We start from the raw sequence: 21,883 nt of genomic DNA, 5'->3' as shown, positions 1-21,883 counted from the left end.
AATTCTTACTAGAATCTGTTATACTCTTTCGAAATTGTGCCAAAGTTACGTTTCTTGCAGGTGAGAAACAGCTGAGAACCGTTTTTACGGCCAGAGACAAGCTAACTTGACGCAATAAAGGCGTTTATGTTTTGCACAGGGCTGGGATTGCAGTGACATCCAGATCAGATAGCCTGTGTTACTGATATATTGTGAGCTCTATGGAAACAGTTTTGGTGGTGTTAGTTTCGTCAAGCGATACGTTAGTATACCTCTGACAGCTCTGCGTATTTTACAAGGCACCGCTTTTACATCCGCGATAATATACACTATTGGAAGCCTGTCGTACTTGAATACGTTTCATGGCGAAAAATAATGATATTAAAGAAACAATTAACTAAGGTGCTGCTAGGTCGGCAAAGGGTGTATTTTTTACATCATCTAGCACCGTTTGTGCAGCCTCGAGTCTATCCTATTCGGGATCTACATTGCTCGCCAATGCTGTGTGTCGTACCGAAGAATCTCAAAGGAAAAGGTAAACCGGCTCAAGACTGGTTGACTCGACAACTAAACGATCCGTACGTGAAAAAATCTCGGTAAGTTGACAATGCCTAATCGATATGGCACTATCAAATAAAATTTTAAAAGCTTTTGTTGAAACTTGCATTTTGATGGTACCGTACTTAACCGTACTTTAACAATTGCGGCGACTCCGCGCCAGCACACCGTACGCTGCTGACTGTGGTGCACTGTGGGGCGTTAAATACCGATCCAACTTTGTAATACATATACGAAAACATTTCGTACTATCAATATACTCACATATTGTTATTAAGCATAGATACTTGGCATTACAAAAACGTTGGCTGTCTTACCATTATCAGATTATATTATAAATTTTAAATTTATGTATAATAAGGGTAACTAACAACTCTTCATGCGAATATACTACTTATTTTGAGTCAGCCCATGTATTGTTGTTCACTCGCAGTTATGAGAATTACCGCGCGCGCAGCGCTTACAAATTGATCGAAATCGATGCGAAGTATTCAATTCTGAAGCCAGGAATGTCTATCGTCGACTGCGGGGCCGCGCCGGGAAGTTGGACACAGGTGATCAACTTATTACAAAATCACAGCTTTGATTCATTTGATTAAAAAACAAGTCAAAATGAATGTCATTGAAGTTCGTTCTATAAAATCCTCCAAATATAGGAACTTCATAGGATGAACGAAAACTTAGGAACAATTGGCCGTGAAATACAATAGTAACTCTTAAATTGTGCCTTAATAGTCTTGGTAGTAGAACAAGGGGTAAAAAGTAAACGTGAGTACACTGGGGTAAAATTAACATCGAAAAAAGACTAATGCATCTTCTACGTTATAATTTAAGGTGGCTGTACAAAGGGTAAACGCAGACGGGAAAATGGAAGGTACGTATCCAAAAATAAATTGAAAACGAGTTATTTAACTCCTGATTTAATTCGACCTGGCTAATATTCACACCCAATATAAAACCGAACATATATACTGTCACGAAAAGAAATACGCATTTTTATTTTTTCTTTCGTTGGAAAAAGCTTCTATGGTGTATTAATGGAACTTTTTATTATGTAAGGTCGACCCATATGTCTCTCGTGGCGCAGTGTAATTAAAAATTGCAGACATCGCGTTACATGTAACCACTGCAGTCTCATGCTACTAATAGCTCATACTACTAATAGCTCTATTTTACTACAGGAAATGATGTATGCTCGTGCTAATTTTCTGACTCATACAGTAGTCTTAAGGAAGTCTTTTTTTGTCATAAAATCTAGTGAAACATCTGTTTCTATTCTGTACCACTGCTTGACTTTATCCAATTCAAGCGACGAAAGTACGCTTGTTCAGTTGCCCGCCACTGCTTAGCACTTCCGGGTGCAACAACTGGGTCTGCGCCACCATCTGTTTGGTTGCTCTTGTGTCGTTCGAAATCACTTTGAGGTCATCATCTGTTTTGCTTTTGGGTGAGTGTGAACGTGCTCCCGGGAGCAGGCAACCAACTGAGCCAGAACAAGGTTGCTCCTGCAATACGCCCGCACCACGAGGGGACAGAGATCAAAATAACGGAAACAATCGTGTGAGTCGGCTGTACTGAAATGAATTTTATCCACTTTTACGTGTGACAGCCATCTGGGCTGTGATAAGCCGTTGGTGTTTGGCAGAAAATTAGCAGGAAACTAGTTGGTGTCAGCCACGTTCGAGTATATCCCGTCGACATGTGCGGTAACCGGTAAAACGACTAAGAACTTAGTGAAGGTGCTGGGTTAACTAAAGACTGGGGTAACGAGGAGGCGTAAGAATGCCACGACGGAAAGGCGCGTGACTCTTAGCCTCGCGCCAACCTTAGACAGATCTTGAGGATAAACAGAGCAACTAAACAGAGCCGGAGAAGTTGAAATTAAAGGTACCCCCACGAGCCGCACGGGCATGGGCGAATTTAACCTGTACGAAATTCGTTCAATAGGGCGCCACCAGATACAGAGCGCGCAAAGCATTGATTTTCATCGTATTTGTCTAAAGCCGAGTTTAGTCAATTAATCCTGTATCTCTATGCTATCTTGTTTGAGTGAAAGGATTTTACCGCTAGTGTTTGATACTGTAATAATTTTAAGCATTGATAAGCGATCATGGGTGCGATGTCGTGTGCCTGATCACAATAGCAAAGATATCTGGTAGCAGCAGTAACAGTAGAACAGTAGGAATATCGAGTACCGTTGCCTATAACAACCACTGAAGTGTCACTTAATAAAGAGCCAATTCCGAAGTCGAAAGTGGTGAACTTCAATGGGTTGAGGGTACCTGGCTTTGACTGCTGGCGATCCGAAGCTCTGCATCGCAGCGCTTAGCAACGCCTCTGTCGGGGACAACGAAGCTTTTTCCTTTTTGTAAGAATTCGTTTTAACGCATTTTGACGGCACCGACAGCAGATTTGGAGTGGAAAGCTTTGTCTGAACACCGTCGTGAGCATCATCATTCAGAAGGGAAGATAAATGTGAGGAGTGCTATTGCTGGCTATTGCGAAGATCAGTTCTGCTGTCGATTTGTCAGCTTGCTGTCTGGCCATTTTACTGTCGTCCTGCCGGCGAAGTGACCCGGTTTAGTTTGACCCTCTCTTCTTCCGCGGCAGAGGCGGCCGTAGTTGTGGATACGGCAGCGATGACTGCTGGAGAAGCGCTGAAGACAGCCCCAACGTCTGCAGAAGGAAATTTTTCTATAAAAGAAGTCAGCGAAACGTGTATAGGCGAGAGAAACCGAAGCTGTTACATGCCTTTGTGTATGTGTGTAAAAGTGAAGCGTGTCTGTGTGCTGCATCGTTGACTGTGCGTGCATATGTGCGTAAGAACGTCCCCGAAATATAAAAGGCAGGCGAAAGTAAGAAAGGTGCGGAGAATACATCGTACAAGTGGGAGAGCTCAACGGAGAGCAATAAGCGTTGGCGAGAGTGCAAACTATGTAAGAAAACGTAAAAGAACATCTGACATTAGGGAAGAGCGAAAGCCCACGGAAGGAAGTGTGAAATGATTGGCGAATAGGTGCGTTCCCCACGACAAACGATCACAGGTACATCTGAAAGGTACATACATTCACATCAAAAGGAGAGAGAGAGATAACTAAACGTCAACTAAACTACTCCGACTTTGCGGAATCCCAGCTCTTTTGGACACACTGCGGCCACTAGCAGAATACCACTTATTACTAGCATTGTTGACAGCTTACCTGTTGCAGAACGTTCAGTACCGTTGAAAATTCACCTGCAGATACTGCTTATTATTAGTTACTGAAACAGGAAACATAATCTCGTACGTCCTATCGAGAAGGCACCTGTTAAAGTTCTAAAAAGAAGTTGAATTAGCTGTGATGTGATCGATCGGTCTGTAGCTATTTGTTGTTGCTGCAGTAGGTCCGTGGTGAAATTGTTGAACTATTGATAGTAGGTGAGGTGCCAAATTAGTAACGGAGGACATCACCAAAAAGAAAAGATAACCTACTTTCGTATCATCACTTAAAAACATCAGTGAAGGTGTGGCAGGCGTGGATATACTTTAACCTTCTATTATACAATATATCTACATATATAGAAATATGCATAGAAGAGAGTGACGGTTTGGTGAAATAGAAATAAAGGTGTAGCTGGCTTAGGAAGTTAATAACAGTAATCAATTCTAGTGCGGAATCAGTGGTTTCATAATTGACTGTCCATTTTTGCGGTCATCAGCGTGTAAGATTTACACAGATTCCGCTGAAGATTGTTCTGGTGACTGATCTAGAACAAAGCTCTCGACGCGTGATCTGGCCGTACGGAGATGCTTCAGTTGAAAAAGATGGTGGCACTTGCCGCCCGTTCAAATTCGACTTTTGCAACCGAAGCCTTTTCCCCTGCTGCAATTGTCACAGCAGCGTGTGCCGGTAATTTTTGGATTTGTCGCAGTCGCTCGAACTCAGGAGCCCCCTTGTTGCCTTCAAGATCTATACAATGTCAGGGATTGTCGATAACAGCTCATCCTCTACCAAAAGAGCAGGACGACCCGTTTGAACTAACGAAAGATGACATAAGAACACTTTACGATGAAATCCAGGTCGAGCTGAGTCGCGACGGGGAGAACGAAATGAAACAACTGTACGCCCTGTCCAGGTACGTTGAACATTCACAAATGTTACGCTATTCAATTAAGTAGGTTTGTATATAGAGATGTGTAAGAGCGCCCGTAACGAATGAATGACAGTGGGCGCATGCACTTTATCAAAGCTGAAGCGAAATTTGTAATCTTCAAACACTATTGACTTAATGCTGATTTTTGCTCCGGATTTATTTTTGTGCAAGATGACAAGAAAAGACTGAAGCGATCTATATGAGATTTCTATATGAGAAAATGAGGTTTCATAGTTATTGCCTATTCACCCAATTAATGAAATATATCGAATTAAATGTTTAACTCTTTGTTCGCTACAGAACAGTGCATATATTTAAAATAATGCGGCACCTTGAAGTCACTGTTGATGTTTGGACGTTAAATTATCTGTGTTGCATTCACACCCCTTTATGCGGGTTACGAGAGTTCAGAATTTAGAAAATCAATTTAAATACTTGTAGGATAGCTGAATAAATGCTCAGGTTCGTTTTAAACAAGCGTTTATGCAGGACTAGAGAATTCCGTTTTGTACAGTTTACTGTGATCACCTTTACGACTCAGCCAATGTCTCTAATGGGAGCGCTAATAAAAGATGTATTACGTAAATCGTTATCGATCCTATCGTATAACGACGAACAGACATAATGTATATTATGATAAATATTAGAACCATTTCGTTAAAAATAAACAAGGATCAGCTAAACGTACTTTCAAAAATTTCATTATCGATCATAATTGATTGCGGTCAAGAAGTTGCTAACCCGTTACGGTGGACTATCCATATTGATTAGTCACTTTCGCATCGTTTCAGGTACTATTTTGATGGGCAAGGCAAAGCAATTCGACCTGTGATCGTCTGCTTAATGGGGCGCGCAGCCAACATGCATCTGAAAAACGAACCTGAACTTATTCCTGGTCAGCGAACAATTATGCTAATCACGGAAATGATTCACACAGCATCTCTGCTACATGACGACGTGATCGACGGTTCAGACACCCGTCGTGGGAAGCCCTCAACCACGCCCCTCTGGGGCCAAAAGAAATCCATCCTCGGAGGCGATTTTGTGCTCGCACGATGCGCTGAAATGCTCGCACAGATTGGCTGCGTAAAGAACAACAACTACATATCACAAATACTCGTCGATCTGGTGTCCGGTGAATTTATGCAACTAGAAAATACCGAGATTAGTGAGCGATTTCCTCACTATATTGAAAAGAGCTTTCTGAAAACGGCATCCCTGCTAGCATACACATGCAAAGGTGTGGTCACGTTAGCAGGTTGTGATGACCAGATGGCTGAAGCCGCGTACCAGTACGGTAGGAATCTTGGTATCGCGTTCCAGCTCATCGACGATGTACTTGACTTTGTTGCGGATCAGAGCCTTCTAGGAAAGCCGGCCGCAGCTGATCTCAGATTGGGCCTATCTACGGGGCCTGTGCTGTTTGCCTGCCAGGAATATCCCCAGCTCAATGAGCTCATCGAGCGAAGATTTTCCAAGGTGGGCGATGTGGATCGAGCCTTCGCATTAGTACAGCAATCAAGCGGTCTGGCGAGGACCCGAGAGGTAGCCCAAGCTTACGCGAATGCCGCAGTGGCAGCTATACAGGATTGGGTTGATTCGCCTTTCAAACGTGGCCTTATCACGCTCACAGATAGGATTCTTGAAAGAAATAAGTAACCTCATTCCTTTATTCTAAACTTCGTCTATCTGAAATCTTCTTTGTAAACAAAACCTTTCTATTTTTGGTATAGCCACTGGAATGGCGACTGTGATGCCGTTAGTCAAAGATTCCTGACAAAATGTAATAAACAAGCAATCCAGTAGTTCTAGGGGCTAGAGTCAATAGATAGGCATAATTACATAGGATGTTCGCTGTGTGTAGAACCACTGCATCTGCAAATAGACATTTACCCAGAGGACCTAAACTAAGCTGCAAGTTAATACGTGATGGGGATAATTTACGTACTGGTACGAACCAATCGTGTGACGCGATACGGGTAGTTGATGCTCAATTTTTTTCTTACTGTTTAACAACTAAGAGATGGCTACCAGATGCTCTGAGTCCGCAAGCTACAGACGAATGCAGAACAATATTTACTAGTAAAAAAAGGGGAAGGGCAGTGTTTATAGCAATATGGACTCAGTATTTAGTTGAGAAGATACAAAATCTGCAAAAAAAAGTGGAGTCCGAGTATCTATCTACTCATTGTGTCGATGCATTCACCCATTTGAGAGGATGCCGTAGAACTACGCAGTTTAGTTTAAACACACTTTCTACTTTGTTGGTTACACAGGCACATACAGGCATGACGTTATCGATAAACAGATACACACACAGCAAACAGAGCCCACCCAACCGAATGCCAGCAGCTGATTACAGTCAGCTATTCTTGCGATGCCCGGGCTCCCGTTATGGGCCAAATCAGAGCCCGCGGCCAACGAAAAAAAGGCCATTCCGTAATCGCTGTAGGGATACGGCGGTTACGTTGAAGGCGAGTGTTCTTGCAAACTGCTCAATAGTTGTAGAATAGCAGTCGAAGATGGTGATGAAAGAGACGAAGACAGGAAAGCAACGGCAAGAGTCTCACACGCGAAATTCGACCCTTCCAACTGATGCATCGATGACTTTTGGCAGGGCTTAGCTTACCGGGCCCGCGTCAAACCGGCATCGCTGCTGCTGTTTGTGCGTCGATTGATCATCACTTCCAGATTCCTATAGCCACTCTGACGGCGACTCCGTTTGGCTACGGCAACGGCTTCTTCACTGTCCCTTTTCATAGCCAAACACTTGAACGTCGCTGGTGTTGTTACCCGACGGATTCCAACTGTTTGTTGTTTGGCCCTCGTGCCATCAAGCCCGAATAGCAGTTGTGATGACAGTTATAACGGTGATTTGTTAGGGCAGTGCCGCTACCGCTACGCTGATTATGATAGTGGTGCTGGGCGTAGTAATAGTCGAAGTTCCATCGCGTTACACAGTGGGGTTACATTCCCGCCGAATGAAAGACGGAGACGAGCTAGAGAAAATTGACGCTGTAGCTTTGCTAGGCTGGCTCAGTGATTCCATGTTGAAGCGATTGAAGAAACGGGGCTTGAACGACACCAAAAATACAATCTATGGCGACAACAGCATTAAAAAATATGTAGAAACCTCTACAGTACCTGTACACCTATTGCAGCGCGGAGTTGTCTCCACGGGCTTGCTGTTTATCACGCGGGCTGCAAGTTTTGATGGTTAGAGATCATGGCTAGAAGTTAACGTAGGATAGCCTGTAGCAACAAGAGCCTGCTGCTGCTGCTGTTGGCCTATCATGAGGTTGCTATCTTTTGAAAGTGATGGTCTCGTGAAAAAAAGAAACTAGAAATGGAAGGTGAGCATGATCTGTTCTAGCAACAACAAATGTGGTGAGGTCATCTAATTGCGACAGTTGCCTGTTATAGTGGCCTATTAGTAGAAGTAATAGTTCAGGTTGGAGTTATCTCGCTTTACTACTAAAACATACGGGTACGTGTGGTCTTTTAGCAATCTTTTCGGTAAGATTATTTATGTTCAACATTTAATTCGGTTCTTCGCCAACCTACTCAATTTGCCGTTATATCTCAGATGCTCCCAGACAAACAGAACAGGACCAGTATAGTGCGCAGGACGGCTTCATAGCTGTTAGTGGACGCCTCATCTCGTAGGAGATGGTAAGATATAGACGGCATTAAAGTAATACGCAATGAACATGTACCGAAATTCCTAAAAATGTATCGAATATAAAATCTATCATTGTATCACCTCCGCTTGTGCTGCTAGCGATAATCTGGCTGTCAATGGCCCTACGCAATCGACCGGCTAAGGTATGGTGTAAAAACAGTTACCGTGTTATTGTTGTTGCCGATTGCATCGTGCCATGGGGCATTAAATTATGCGATAAGCGAGTGCTCGTCGGTCAGTTTGTCGCCATAGCTAAACTAACAGAAACATAATGACGTTCGGTAGCTGAGTATAAAACCGACAGGGAATGATTTGACAGAAGTGGTTTAACGCCAAAAGAGTCGTCGAACGGAAGGTTAGAAATTGAGCAAAAAAGCTTTCAGATGAAAGACGGCAATTAAGATGCAGCCAGCGAGCCCTAAAAATCCGCTGAAAAAGAATCAGAAAGCACTAATCAAGGTAAGTTACTAAATTGTTAGCATGATTATATATAAAAAGTACATCGATTAATGAATCAGCTTAAAGACATGGCTAATACTAGATAAGTCCCATTCGTATTTATACCTAATGTATACAGAGGTCTGTTAAACAGTACTTCTTCATTACCGGGACTATTTAATAATCAATTAGAGAAAAATAAAAAATCACAGTACCTATTGAAACATAAAAGAGGATACTTTTCGCCGTGCTTATAGCTGTTGTTGAAAAAATTGAAATTATGATACCTTCAAAAAGTGTAAATAAGCACCTGTCATCAGATCGACCATCTTTGTCATGACGACAAACCGATTCTACGCACTGTTTATATTGATACAGAACGAAGCAGTGGAAAACGAATGAATTTGTAGATTTTCGAAAGAACTGGCTTCTTTTAAAAAGAAAATTTCGCGTTTTCTTTTTTTAAGAATAAAGAATTCGGATAAACTTAACAAGTGTGCGACCGCATAACATGATTACGCTACACAGACGTAAATACCGCTTATCAAACACTCAAAATACTTTCTAACTGTATGTTTCCTAAGCGAATTAATCATCATTCCTTCGATTACCATTGTGCTGCTATATAGATGCGACTCCGAGACCCGATGAAGGCAAAAAGCGCCATCAATTTATTTTTCGGAGAACTACTTCTAGCTTTGCAGCCAGCTGAAGTTTTTAGAAAAAAAACATGATGACGTAGAACTTATCCCGGTTGGTTACAAAAGCTAGAATTGATAATGTTTTGACATGACAAAGACAACTTGAATCGACCCGTTACGTCTGCTGTTCGACGACTTCACCGATGGCGTCGCTATGGAACCGCATCACATCAAATCACATAATCTTCAAACGACATAAAGATAGATGTTTTCTAAGCTTTGCCTCGGGTCTTGATATGAAATGCTGAGCGCCGTCTTAGATGAAAAACGTGCCGAGCTTATATCTATTTTGAACGGAATGTGCACGGGCGAATTTTTTAAGTGGCAAAAGTAGCAGTATTTAGCTAGACTGACGATAATGGTGTGCTTTAAGTTGAAGAATCAGGTCGCTTCATAGCTGATTAACAGTGGGACCAGCAGAAGCCCGAAATTTCATACTGAGTGTCGTTGGCCTAACAAATAATTTTGACCCGAATCCGAAATAGCAATGGGTGTGAGTTTTTGTGTATCTAACCCTCTGACAATGACCCACAAAACGGATATGCTGCGCAAACATTCAAGCTAGCAGAAAGAAACGACCCGAAGGCAGTGAACCCTAACCTATGCTTGCATAGACCGAAGGTCCATTGGCGTCAGGGCAGTTGTGGTCGGCTGAATAAAACGGATGGATAATTGTTCCGGGCGTTTCAGGGCCGCAGGTTGTTATTCAATGGGTCTAGCCTACACAATCTGATTACTACACGGCATTTCAAAGCCTCCGAATTCTTTATTAATATACGCGTCGTACCGCTGATTCAGCCCGCTAGGTTCATGCCACCAACAGCTGCCGCCGTAAACACTCACAACTTACATAAATTGCATTACGAATACGAATGATCAGAAGCGTTTAGCTTGGACTTGTGTAAAATCTAACAAAAAAACTAGAGAAATGAAACAAAAATAACTATTAACTTACCATGGTGTCGGAAACGTGTAATGCCATGGCACCGTGGCAGTATGGTGGCAATTAAGCATGTCTCTGTGTCTAAAGGGCGTGTTTTTGCTACAAGTTGTTTAGGATACAGAAGTTTCAATCGTAGAATTTTGCGTAAAAAAAATCAAAAGTGATCTGTTGAGTTCGTTCAGCTAAGTATACTACATAGACATACACATGTAAAAACATCAACTAAGCACTGAAAAACTTACATAATTGAAAAAATGTGAAAAACCTTTTAATTGTAAAAGATAATCAAAATTACTACAACGTATATATAAAAACTGCTCAAAAAAAGAAAAAATTAAAAAAGCAGAAACTGAATAAGATAATGGTGATAATGATCATGTTCGTATGATCCAATGGTGAAAGAGGAGTTATAATAAAACGATATCTAAGCTAGAAACGTGCCAGTTTATTATTAAAGCACCATATTGATGGCGCGGCATAAAATGGCACATTGTTAATTGGTAGCTGCAACCTTAGCTTCTGCATCCGCCTCAAAAAATACTCTACATTTTAGGCGGGAAACGCAACAATCGTCGATCACTTCCCACGACGAATCGTTGTTGCTGTTGTTGTTGTTGTTGGTTTTATTGACTCCTCCTGAGAGATGCTTCATCTCCACATCTTTGTTTTCTGTTCGTCAGAGTGCAAACGTCCCGCCATAAAAAAATAGCGCTCACTAGCCAATGAAAAAAAGAAGAGGACAATAATAATTTGGTGTGGACTGGGCACATGAACTCGACAAATCACAAAGTAAAACAATCTAACTACTGTTGTTACTACTGTAAATATGAGTAAATTAGAATTGATTGAACCCACTAAAATATATCTGCTGAATGAGAAATATAGGCAGAAAAAGTCATGTAAGAACCATGAAAATAAAAAGTGGCGTTTTGTAAAAACTTGTTTCGCGTGTTCTCACTCTTATCTACATGTTGAACTAAAATGTGTTATTGTAGATCTTTGCATTTCAAGACTGTATAGAACATGCATACATGTTCTTCCTCGCTATTATGGTTTCCGGAACAGCTTTTCTGTCACCCTTACCTGCATGATTTGGCTTCAACATGATTTCATCGATGTGTTCCGTCAACAAATATTTATATATTACCGTTGGGATGATCTTTTTATGCTCGCCTACCGATCGCATATACTTATATGGCAGCCACCGGTTTCTGGAGTAAATAGTCTCCTTTTTTTTTTTATTTGGAACACTTATATTTGTTTGGTCTATTATGCTATCGGTATTGTTGGCTTTTCTTGATTTAAGGCAATACTTCGGATAATACTGATTTTTTGATTGCCCTAAGAAAGTCATTAATCCTTTCGTCCCTTTTCAGTATTTCAATGGTCGCTCTAATGATACAAGGACGGTAGATGGCACCACTGTACTTATATATACCTTTACCACAGTATTCTAACTTGTCATCTATAAGCTCGTCTGGAGGCAATTTTCCTTAATTCGCCAATTAATGCATGTTGAAATGTTGGCTTGTTTTACCGCCAAAAATATTTCGTTTATATCATGCTTGTACAAAAATATCACCCAAATTATCCTTTGACACGCATTTTATTAGTTTTATTTATTTCAAATTACTTCCCTAATAAGTGATAATCTTTTTTAAAAATTTAATTAGACAACTTATCATTTACCTTCATGAGATGCTTCTTTGGCATGTGTTCCGAGGCTGGACCTGCATTTTTCCAAATATATTTTTTCGATAAAAACTATCAGGTATATAATGCAAATTACTATTTCAGCTTAAATCAATGTTGGTTTTTTTTCGTCAACCGTAAAAATGACTGTCGAACACAGCCACAGGAAAAACTGTACGATAGATACGTTTTCAGATAACTAGGGTTAAACAGTGGCCACGAAAGTAAAACCCAACAGAATAGAAAATTATTATATTTAGACAAATAGGATGTGCGAAAACACCCTACAGTTAGGAGAGCAAGACGAGGTTGGCGCGGAGATGTATGAGTGGGTCATGCCCTATCTTATGTATATATATCAATACTCTACACACTTTTTTGCCATATAACATTATGATTTTCGTTTCACAATGAACTAAATCACAAAAGCTATTATTATTATTGAGATGATATTCTACGCTGGTACATATATTTTGATTGCTTCCACTATATTCGCATAAAACAATTGCTCGTTGTTTGGCAAATCGCAACCGACTGAATTTGGTAGATTGCTTGAACGTATGTGCACCAGCAGAAAGTGAGAGGACTATGCAGTATTTACAAAAGATGATAGACCTGCTAGATTTAATGACAAAGCGTTTACATTGTTCTGAACAGATAAAATATTTATGTACATACACATTTTTTCGTTTGGGTTCGCTCGTTTGTGTTCGCTCTTCACAGACTAAGACTCGATTGTGCCACGATTTTCCGGCCGCCCCTACTCGCTCCACCAGATTGTCATATTCAGGGTCATTAGCTAAGTGTCTAACAAATGTTTGTTCGTCTCTAACAATATCTCAGGGAGACAGGTAGGACTATTAATAAAATCAACAGCGCGACTATGTGGTTTCGGTAGGGAAGAGCTGGCGTAGATCGCTACATAATTAGATATCACTTCCCTGCGCTACTGACAATGTTATTAAGAGGCCTTATATTCTATATAAAGTGTTCTAACAGCTCAACTAGGTATTTTAGTGTATCTTATTTCTAGGCAGCGACAGCTAGGGTCAGTACATAATACGTGTTCCATAGGTAAAATGTTGAATTTATAACTAGAATACGGCTTTTTCACACGTTTGTAAACCTTTGAACCCTGTCCACGACAAATATTTTATAATTTTAAGAATGAGCAAAAAGCTAAAAATACTACGCGTAGAAAGCGTATGTTAAACTTTTTTTTACTTGGAGCTTACCGCGAGTGCAAAAACAACTGCTTATATTATTGATTACAACTAGTACCTGTTCCAATACCGCAAATAGTATTTAATTAAAATTAGTTATATGATTTAATATGAATTTATGCAATCTGTTAATTATTTACAGCTCACTATTAAATTAAGGTTTGCAACAATGATTTTTCGATGAAAAAGTGAAATATCGCATATTACCATGTCTGTGAAATTTCAAAAGCACTAAAAGGAAAAGTATTCAAAGACTTAATTAATAGTAACCATAGGAATGCCGTAAATATGTGAATAAGGGCTTCGTCCGCAGTGATACTTTGTTTACGTATACTGAAACAAGACATAACATTAATATATACTCCTCGTCATTCTGTTAATTTCTTGATTCAACAGGTTGCAAGCGCTTTCTTCAGGGAACTGTTATTGCATTGGATATAATCCCGTTTGAGCCCGTTCAGCACGCGATCTGTCTGCCCGAAATGAATATCTTTAGTGAGGGTGAGTTTACCTATAATTAACGCTCATATTATTTGTGGACCTAGTTAACTTTAGTTAACTTAAAACAACCCAGATTAATTTATTCCTCATTTGTTGAGGAGCAAGTTAGTTCCGTTGATTACTTAGTACCGACTTACATGTCTGATTCAGATAAAGCGCGCTCGCAGCAATATAAGTAAATTTGTTTTAAAAAACGTATACTAGGTATTTCCATAGAAAAAAACATATACTATTGTAATTAATAAAAACTCATTAAATTTATTTGACTGATTTTCGTTGTTCTGCATCCCCGCACCTAACAATAATATACAGAAAATACTTCATCAGGCAATCAGATAATCTTAGTTTGCAAACTTTTAATAGAATTTTTGTTAATTTGACCTTAATCTTGCAACAAATATCGAAGAAAAAAGAATATCGACGTTTACGTACTTTATAATTTTATGTAATACGTCGATCTGTAGCGACGTATTATATTTTAAATTTGTAAAGAAATATAAAATTACCCGATAAGCACACCCAATGCTACGGTGTGGTTTCCAAGTGAATAATATTGTGTTTTTGTGTGGCTTTTTACTTTTAGAATGTACGGAGAAATTAGCATCTATAATGATGGCGCGAAGCGGTTCTAATGACTTTAATAAATCTAGCTTTGTTGATGTTGTCCTTAGTGACATGTGTCCATCGGCATCAGGCCACAAGGAAATAGACCATGACAATGTCATAAAGCTTTGTTACGCGGCACTCAAATTCACTGTGTTACATCTCGTCACAGGTATAATAAGCTCAATGTTCGAATTTCTGTAATTTAAGTGACCAAAATGCATTTGTATTCCTTGTACACCCATAACCTTATACTATTTCTAGATTTTTTTTTTTAAATATAATTGAAGGCCTTTTACTGTGTTAATTTGGTAGGCGTGTCCAAAGACCTTAGAAGCTGCCAAGAATCTATTAGAAAATGGTTGCATCTGCTTTGCAGAAATATAAAAATTCTCCCTGTTGTTGCTTTCACCTCTTTACGCTTTATTAACACGTTTCGAACTAATCGAAATCTTATCATTACTATCATCGTAAGAGGACGTATTATTCAAAATCAATTCATATAATTTATTATCATTTAATCGTATACATAGAGAAATATAGAATGTGAAAAAATCACTTGTTGCAATGTTTTTAGGAGGCACATTTTTGTGCAAAATTTGGCGCGGAAGGAGGGAGACGGATCTTTGTCAGGATCTGAAAAATTTATTTGAAAATGTCCGGTACGTCAAGCCTCCTGCCTCACGAGACGACTCTGCGGAAATCTATCTTTTAGCTCAAAATTTCCGTGGTATCGAAAACAAATACGAATCACCATTTAACAAGCAAACAAGGTCAAGCGGTTCTGTAGGAACCAAAATAGTTCTCTAACTTCATGGGTCCTAGTTGAATGAGTCGGATTTGCTGACGTAGTTACTAAAATAATGTAAATTTCCATTTAGCTTTCACTGTGTTAATTATTAGTTGTTCCCTTTTATGAAATAAACGTTACATAAAAACTGAACTGAAAAAAGGAAGAACAGTATTGTCTTTAACAACTTTTCTAACCACTGGTACAAATAAAGATGTTTATACCAGTAAACGCTATGTTACATTATAGAAAAGTAGATGATCGAAATGTTTTTCGGCCGCAGTTCGGTTTATTTTCTTACTCGATATGACAAAGCTCGCAGAATCTGATCTTCAAACATTTTTCTTGAAGCATTATTCTGTAACAAAAGTACGATTTGTTGTCACTTCAATTTGACACGTATCTTTTTCTTTCAGATAGGTCTTTTAGCATGTGGGTCACTACAGAAACCTTTTTCTATGAGACTGGTGGCTCTTGAAACGATTTTATTTGTATTTATTTGTATGTCGAACCCAACCGAACAAGATAGTTTTCTGTCATCACTTATTTTTGGTTTACTCATATGGCATGCATGTATTAGACCTTAAATAGATTCACTTTTTAGGTAACTAGACTAGGAGATAACTACAATGCAAGATAGCGTAGATAATAGTTGTGGGTGACAATCTATAGATCGAACATAGTACACATAGTGTAAAATCGTTTAAATGAAGATTTTCTATTTGTTTGAACTTTTTAATTGACTGATTGAACCCTGACGACAAAGTAAACAGCCGTTCGCGTGATAAAATTTAGGTACGAAAGTACGTTTCCAGACTCCTTAGACCAGCTCGTCTTTTGGTAAATCACGAAGAGTGATCACAACTCTGAAATGCATGAAAAATACAATTAAACTAATCTAGTTTATTATGAAAGGTGATGCTCTTATCTTATCGTTTATACGTGTATCAAAACATTTATTCATTTAATTAATGTCTATTTTCTTTGTTTAATTACCAAATAAAACATTTCAAAGAAGGGTTAAAAGAGCTGTTATTTTACTTTAAAAACAGTCGTCTTAGAAGGTGCGCAGTGTGTGTCTTGATACCATTAACCACTGCTGACATGCATATACCGGGTGATCTACTAAATCCGGAGTTTTTCAAATGGCCGTTTGCGGTTTCACGAATGCCTTTATCCAAAACAGTTATTATTGGTATTAATTAACAAGGAGGATGTAAACGAACTTTTGGCTGAAAAAGTGCTTTAACACCGAGATGATGTCGAGCAATCGCTTTCTCGATTCACCGTTCACAATCTACAGGATCTGTGCCTACTACGGATAAAGGCAATTTTCCGGGCAATGTCCAACTTCTAATTGTACTATTTAGTGAAGGAGATTTCATACCATTATCCTTCTTCTACAAAGGCGAACACATTGGCAAAGAATCTGATCTACCTATTTTACGAAGGACAGTGCGACCATGTATGATACGGTCTTAAACTAGTCAGGTAATGCAGGACCGGTTAGTTGGGAACATGAGCAGTTCTAAGATAAGCACATATGATTACTGAGCAGCCTAGGATTACGATGTATGGTATGTTGTTGGGCGGGAGTCCGATAAGAGTCAACACAACACATAATGGCTAACATGAACAAAAAAGGCTGTCTGAAGCGACATTTCTATCGTATGCAAATTTTTTCTTGAAATACGTTTTTTGAAATACGAAATAAATTTTGTATTCAAAAACAAAGTGTACGAAAAATTCCGGACTTAGATGACCTAAATAGCAATAATCGTCTTTATAAAACAGTTTTCTAATTGTAATATTGCTAGAAATAAGGAATTAAAAACAATATCTCAGGACCGAGATAATATTTTATATCAATTGTTGCAAGTGTGGATTGAGTTTATACTTTTCAACGCATATAATATGGCAGAAGGAAAGTGATTAATGCAAAAAAACATATTGAATATGCTAGCATGAATAAACCGTATACGCACCTTTATGTATAGAACAAATACTTTCCAAGAAAATAGAAATAAAGAATAGTGTCTAATTGAAGAAAAAATGGTTCATTTCACAAGGTTAAGTCAGTGTAGACTTTAAACTTACCGGTTTTCAGGTACCAAAATCAAGTTTCTGAGGTGCGCTCGAAGTGTTTGGCTTATTTGTTTATTCTTTTCTGCAGAAAACACGCCTACTGACTCAATTGTCAGCCAAACGGTAGATTCCTTACTGCCCCCTCGGGACATATTCGCCTCATTTTCCAGAACGACAGTGACCTTCTATAAACACACGAAATTGGCCAACAGAGCAACAAGGGGGTGCCAAATTAGCAGAATTGTATTTCAACAAATGTTTCTTATCAGCGCATAAGACCGAGCATAGACATTTAAGATTAGATATTTAGGATATTATTAGCTTTGTATAAAAGTTTGTGATGATATGAGCACTGAAATAGCCATGTGTCAGAATCATGTTAGGGCCTTGAAAGATGCTTATGATGGAAGCAATCGAACCGTTTGCCAGTTATAATGACTGTCTTACAATTTTATGAACTCCAACTAATATTAACTCTTAATAATAATCAACCTGCTAACTAGCTTATTGCTCAATTCGCTGCCCTTGCCTTTGTATCGGAAGACAATATAGCTTCCGTCTCTTGCGATGAATTGTTGTCTTGATGACCTTAGGGTGTAAAGTATTAAGTATTCAAAAGGAGCATATCTTACCGGTATAACATGACTATTGAAAACAACAAACCGTGGCCTAGTTATTATTCATTAACTAGGTTTAATAGTGGTTACTAATTTCAGTAAACATGTTACCTTGTTAATTATTCGCACAGCTAACGCCGTTCCACAAACAATCATAACTTCATGGGAAATACGCCTATATTTTCTCCACGGTTTCTGATTTTTGTGCAGAAATTTAGCGAGACATGCGGCATTTTTGAAGTCTGAAAGAGGCTTCAAAACTAAATATCTCCGCATTTAACCATTGGCTGGCACTGTCTACGCAATACTCCGAGCGGTTAAGAAACAAATAAAAGCACAGCTTAAGTCAATACAAATGGAGATTGGAGTATTACGCCCGCTACTACCGCTAAGCATTGCTTCGCAAATCGTTACACACGTATGGCACACCCTAGCGTACAAACCTGACAGTGAAAGCCAGATACTTTACCAGTTGAATGTGTGCTTTTCTTTTGTTGATGCGTCATAACCCGATGGTCCTGACGCAAGATCAGTTGGAGTCTGCCGTTTAGCCAAAATATTCATGTTTATGTGTTTTAAGTTGTAACCGCCCATCTAGTTGAAAATTAGGTTCCAAGTGTATGCTATGTATCTTCTACTAACGGTAACGTATACGTTATGAGGCGTAATTTCTCCATATTACGAACGCATAGTTTGGTTCTTCATTAGGTTTGATTTAACGACAGATAGGCCACATGCATTGCACGACAATAACCCCCGCTCAGTAATAACGGAATATTATCCGAGCACACCAACGTTCACTGCGGATGGCCTTAACGACGAAGGTGCAGTGTGATGTTTCGTATTAGACGAAGACAAAATCGCCGCTTGTGAGTGATTAACTGCATGTTTGGTAAGCCGACACATTGAGAAACTTTTGGATTCAAATTAATGTTATGCAATATGCATGTCATATTACGGCACAGCACATACATACCTCATGGGGTTTGTTAAGGGCGTCAGCCACGCATTTTGAGAATAACCGGTGAAAATCTTCACCAAAAGCGGAATGCCTTAAATTTGTCCTAAGAACGCAGAGAGGCATCTTGGTCACATGAATGAAATTAGACAGACTCAAATCAGCTACACGAATGGCAGCGCGTATTTACAGATAACCTCAACTTTTTCTTTGTCTGAACCGATCTACGCTAGCGACTATTAAGTTCACCAGAACCACCAATGTTCTCTTTGCATCTCGAGATAAGCGGATCTTGCACTGTCCCCTTGACAAGGACGCTATTAGCAGACGAACCGATCTTTTTAAACCGGACAATTCAAAACAAGACTTGTTATAGTGCAGCAGTCCGTTCGCTTCATCTCATAGTGTAGCTTCTTTTTAAGAAGCACTCTTTTGGTGCACAGGAATCGCGCTACGGAAAGAAGGTTATCCACTCCAGCTGAGGCTATGCGATGCTGATTGACGGCATCGACAGACGACGTGCTGCTGCGCGATCACCACGGCAAATCACGGTGACAGACAGATCGAATGAGTGGTAACGGAGCTCCAGTAGGCGTCTGTCAAGACGATAAGAGATGAATCTATGATTCCGCAAGCGAGCAGTCACGGACCAGCAGCACCGGCTTGGATGTGATAGCCCGGCAGTCTGTCATTTTGCCTTTTGCAGATGACTAGAATGGACTGACACAAGAAGTGAACGGAACCACCGAGAGAAATAAGTGTTCATTGCGCGCTACCACTATCTGGCCTCCATTATTTTTATATATCCATTTTTTTTGCGCAAGCGCGCTTGTGGCTACACAATTCGCGATTGGTCATTCAGTCGACAAGCGCGTGTTTGTCTTTACGAACATGTATAGGATCTTGTGAGCTGCTGACCCTATCTTTCGTAGAAAGAGAAACAAAAAAAGAGCACTGTCCTTAAATACACTTACCAACGACCAGTTAGGAAAGTGACACCGTATCGCACGGACGGATTAATGTAATAGTATTCAGGTAACGAAGAAAATGTAGAAATTGAAACGTGTAATGGTTTAGTATGCCAAAATGAAAAAGTCTTGTCATCATACAACAAGTTACAAACAGTTAAAATCAATGAAATGAGAAATATGCGATATTTAAGTACATAGTAGATGAAAACTGAATCAACAGAATCCAAAAAGAAATATAAACGAGCGTTAAGCAGCGTAAATTCCGTATAAAGCAGCTGGCTTGGAGGAAGCTGTGCGTAAATAGTTAATGAAGCAGTAATGAGACTTAACAACGCGCTTATATGTGCTATAGCTGTAGTGAAATTTATTTTTTCTGTTAGAGTAAGTTAGCATCTAATCTATCTGATGGTATTATGCCTAACGGCGAAACTGGGCGTAAAACTTGAGACATAGAGTAAGTGGGCAGCTCGGCCACAGCAGCAAAAAGTGGCCATGTTCTGGAAACAAATAACCCTGCTAATAGGTTAGAAATGAAAAGTATAAATGAGGCGAATATATGGTGAATTTTTTGTGATGACATTGTCAAATACATCATAATACAGGAAAAATTCGTAAATCGTGCAGCTGCTTCGTACATTGATTACACTAGTATCACAACAGTGCAATCAACAATACTGCAAGGAATGCAGTACATGTTGCCTTTCTCCTCCTTTAGACACCAGTACGTTCCGCGCCCATTCTGTGCCTACTCAACAGGTGAATAATTCAGAGGGTTGTACAAGCGTTAATAGAGAAAATACTTCCCTAACATAATAGTCGCTACGACCTACTCATAACATTGTGTTTTCACTCTACCTTACCCCAATCAAATTCAGCGTCTGCAGAGAACGCTCACATTGCCCTCTCAATATCAGCTTCATGTGTGCCTACAGGTTTGGATATGAAGGTCGCTTCCTTATCCTTTTCGTTCTGCTAGCATTTATAATTAAAGCAACATGAAGGGACGACATAAGCAGAAAGGAATAGAATACGCGAGGCAGCTAACCCACCTTCGTAGATCAGTCGGATTTACCTAGCAGCGTTTGCTGCAAGATCTCTTCCCAGATTGCACCTGTGCCGTCTATTCTGCTCTGGTCTTTTATTCCCCTTGGCGCCACCTTGGCAAACCCCAAGAGCCTGATAATACTCGCGCCGCTCACTTAAATAGCAACAACAGCTGCACTAGCTACGGATTTTCGTTCGTTGGCAATCCTCAAGCGACCAACGTCGAACTGTCCGTTTCCTCTTCCGGCTCGTGTTTTTCGTGCGGACGCATCACCATGAGTATGACACGAATGCCAACGCAATACTGTTAGGGTGTGTTAGGCCGTTCGAATAGACCTAGCCGGATTCGGCTGTATGTTCCACGCAATAGATGAAATCAGCTCAACTTCCGGCTTTTGCTCCGCTACTAGCGTCAGCGATGCAACAAGGCGGGTGCCGAACTTCCGTTGCATCAGCAGAGGCGCATTCGAAACGCACTGCTACCGTGCGCTACGTTGCGCAGGCAATCCCGGGGTCTGCTTGGTGTTCAGCAAGAAGGTGAAGATTTCGTCCGTGCGTCGACTCGGATTCCTAAGAGCGATTTGATGCGAGTCACATCTCACTTTCCACCTACGGTACTCGCAATAGCGGCGTACTGCTTACTAGATAAGTCGGACTAGAGGATGCCTATGGAAGGAGAAGTAGGAAAATGGGTGGCTAAGGAAAACGCTTGAATTACAACGATGGACCTAACGGAGAACCGTTTGCACGCTGCAGTAAATACGGCATACGAGGCGCAAAGCGTTAGGTCCATGAAGGGTTCACATACGGCGGCACCTTTTAGGAGAGCCCATGTAGGTAAAAGTTCACCTATGTATACATGTAATGCAATAGTACTGGAGGTAGGCAAAAAAACACGGACGCAAACTTTCGCTCCAATGCTGTACATCGAGTTGGTAAGTACATTCCATGCTATTGCTTCTGC

The 21,883-nt window shown here is 40.0% G+C and overlaps 3 protein-coding genes and 1 long non-coding RNA gene across 6 annotated transcripts; 2 read left to right on the top strand and 2 right to left on the bottom strand.

The window, feature by feature from the left end:
* Window positions 1–49: 49 nt before the first annotated feature.
* Mrm2 (Mitochondrial rRNA methyltransferase 2) lies at window positions 50–15,413 on the top strand. The gene is made up of 6 exons (XM_022839187.2): window positions 50–575; window positions 971–1,091; window positions 1,372–1,411; window positions 13,747–13,851; window positions 14,435–14,626; window positions 15,032–15,413. Exons 1-6 carry the CDS (start codon window positions 355–357, stop codon window positions 15,262–15,264), a joined length of 912 nt encoding a protein of 303 aa, XP_022694922.1. The 5' UTR covers window positions 50–354; the 3' UTR covers window positions 15,265–15,413.
* On the bottom strand, window positions 2,431–7,351 carry LOC147753035 (uncharacterized). Its single transcript, XR_015312451.1, has 3 exons — window positions 7,301–7,351; window positions 3,738–3,772; window positions 2,431–3,213 (listed from the first exon to the last, which is right to left on the bottom strand). It is a non-coding gene; the product is annotated as an uncharacterized LOC147753035 (long non-coding RNA).
* qless (decaprenyl diphosphate synthase subunit 1 qless) lies at window positions 3,602–11,377 on the top strand. Of its 3 annotated transcripts, none has more exons than XR_002682455.2 (3): window positions 3,602–4,653; window positions 5,463–8,024; window positions 8,258–11,377. XR_002682455.2 is itself a non-coding variant. In XM_022839186.2 (2 exons), exons 1-2 carry the CDS (start codon window positions 4,325–4,327, stop codon window positions 6,328–6,330), a joined length of 1,197 nt encoding a protein of 398 aa, XP_022694921.1. In that variant the 5' UTR covers window positions 3,602–4,324; the 3' UTR covers window positions 6,331–11,377. The 3 variants fall into 3 exon arrangements, 1 of the variants encoding a protein (XP_022694921.1); XR_002682456.2 differs by having other exon boundaries at window positions 5,463–8,343; window positions 8,639–11,377; XM_022839186.2 differs by having other exon boundaries at window positions 5,463–11,377.
* A 98-nt stretch (window positions 15,414–15,511) lies between the features above and the next one.
* LOC111263797 (macrophage migration inhibitory factor homolog) lies at window positions 15,512–19,587 on the bottom strand. Its single transcript, XM_022839190.2, has 3 exons — window positions 18,923–19,587; window positions 17,342–17,514; window positions 15,512–16,110 (listed from the first exon to the last, which is right to left on the bottom strand). Exons 1-3 carry the CDS (start codon window positions 19,028–19,030, stop codon window positions 16,065–16,067), a joined length of 327 nt encoding a protein of 108 aa, XP_022694925.1. The 5' UTR covers window positions 19,031–19,587; the 3' UTR covers window positions 15,512–16,064.
* Window positions 19,588–21,883: the final 2,296 nt, after the last annotated feature.

The sequence above is a fragment of the Varroa jacobsoni genome, unplaced genomic scaffold (genome assembly GCF_002532875.2).
Source record: "Varroa jacobsoni isolate VJ856 unplaced genomic scaffold, vjacob_1.0 scaffold_791, whole genome shotgun sequence".
Classification (NCBI taxonomy): domain Eukaryota; kingdom Metazoa; phylum Arthropoda; class Arachnida; order Mesostigmata; family Varroidae; genus Varroa; species Varroa jacobsoni.
The sequence above is the reverse complement of the archived record's forward strand: the minus strand, read 5'-3'. Positions and strand labels throughout refer to the sequence as shown.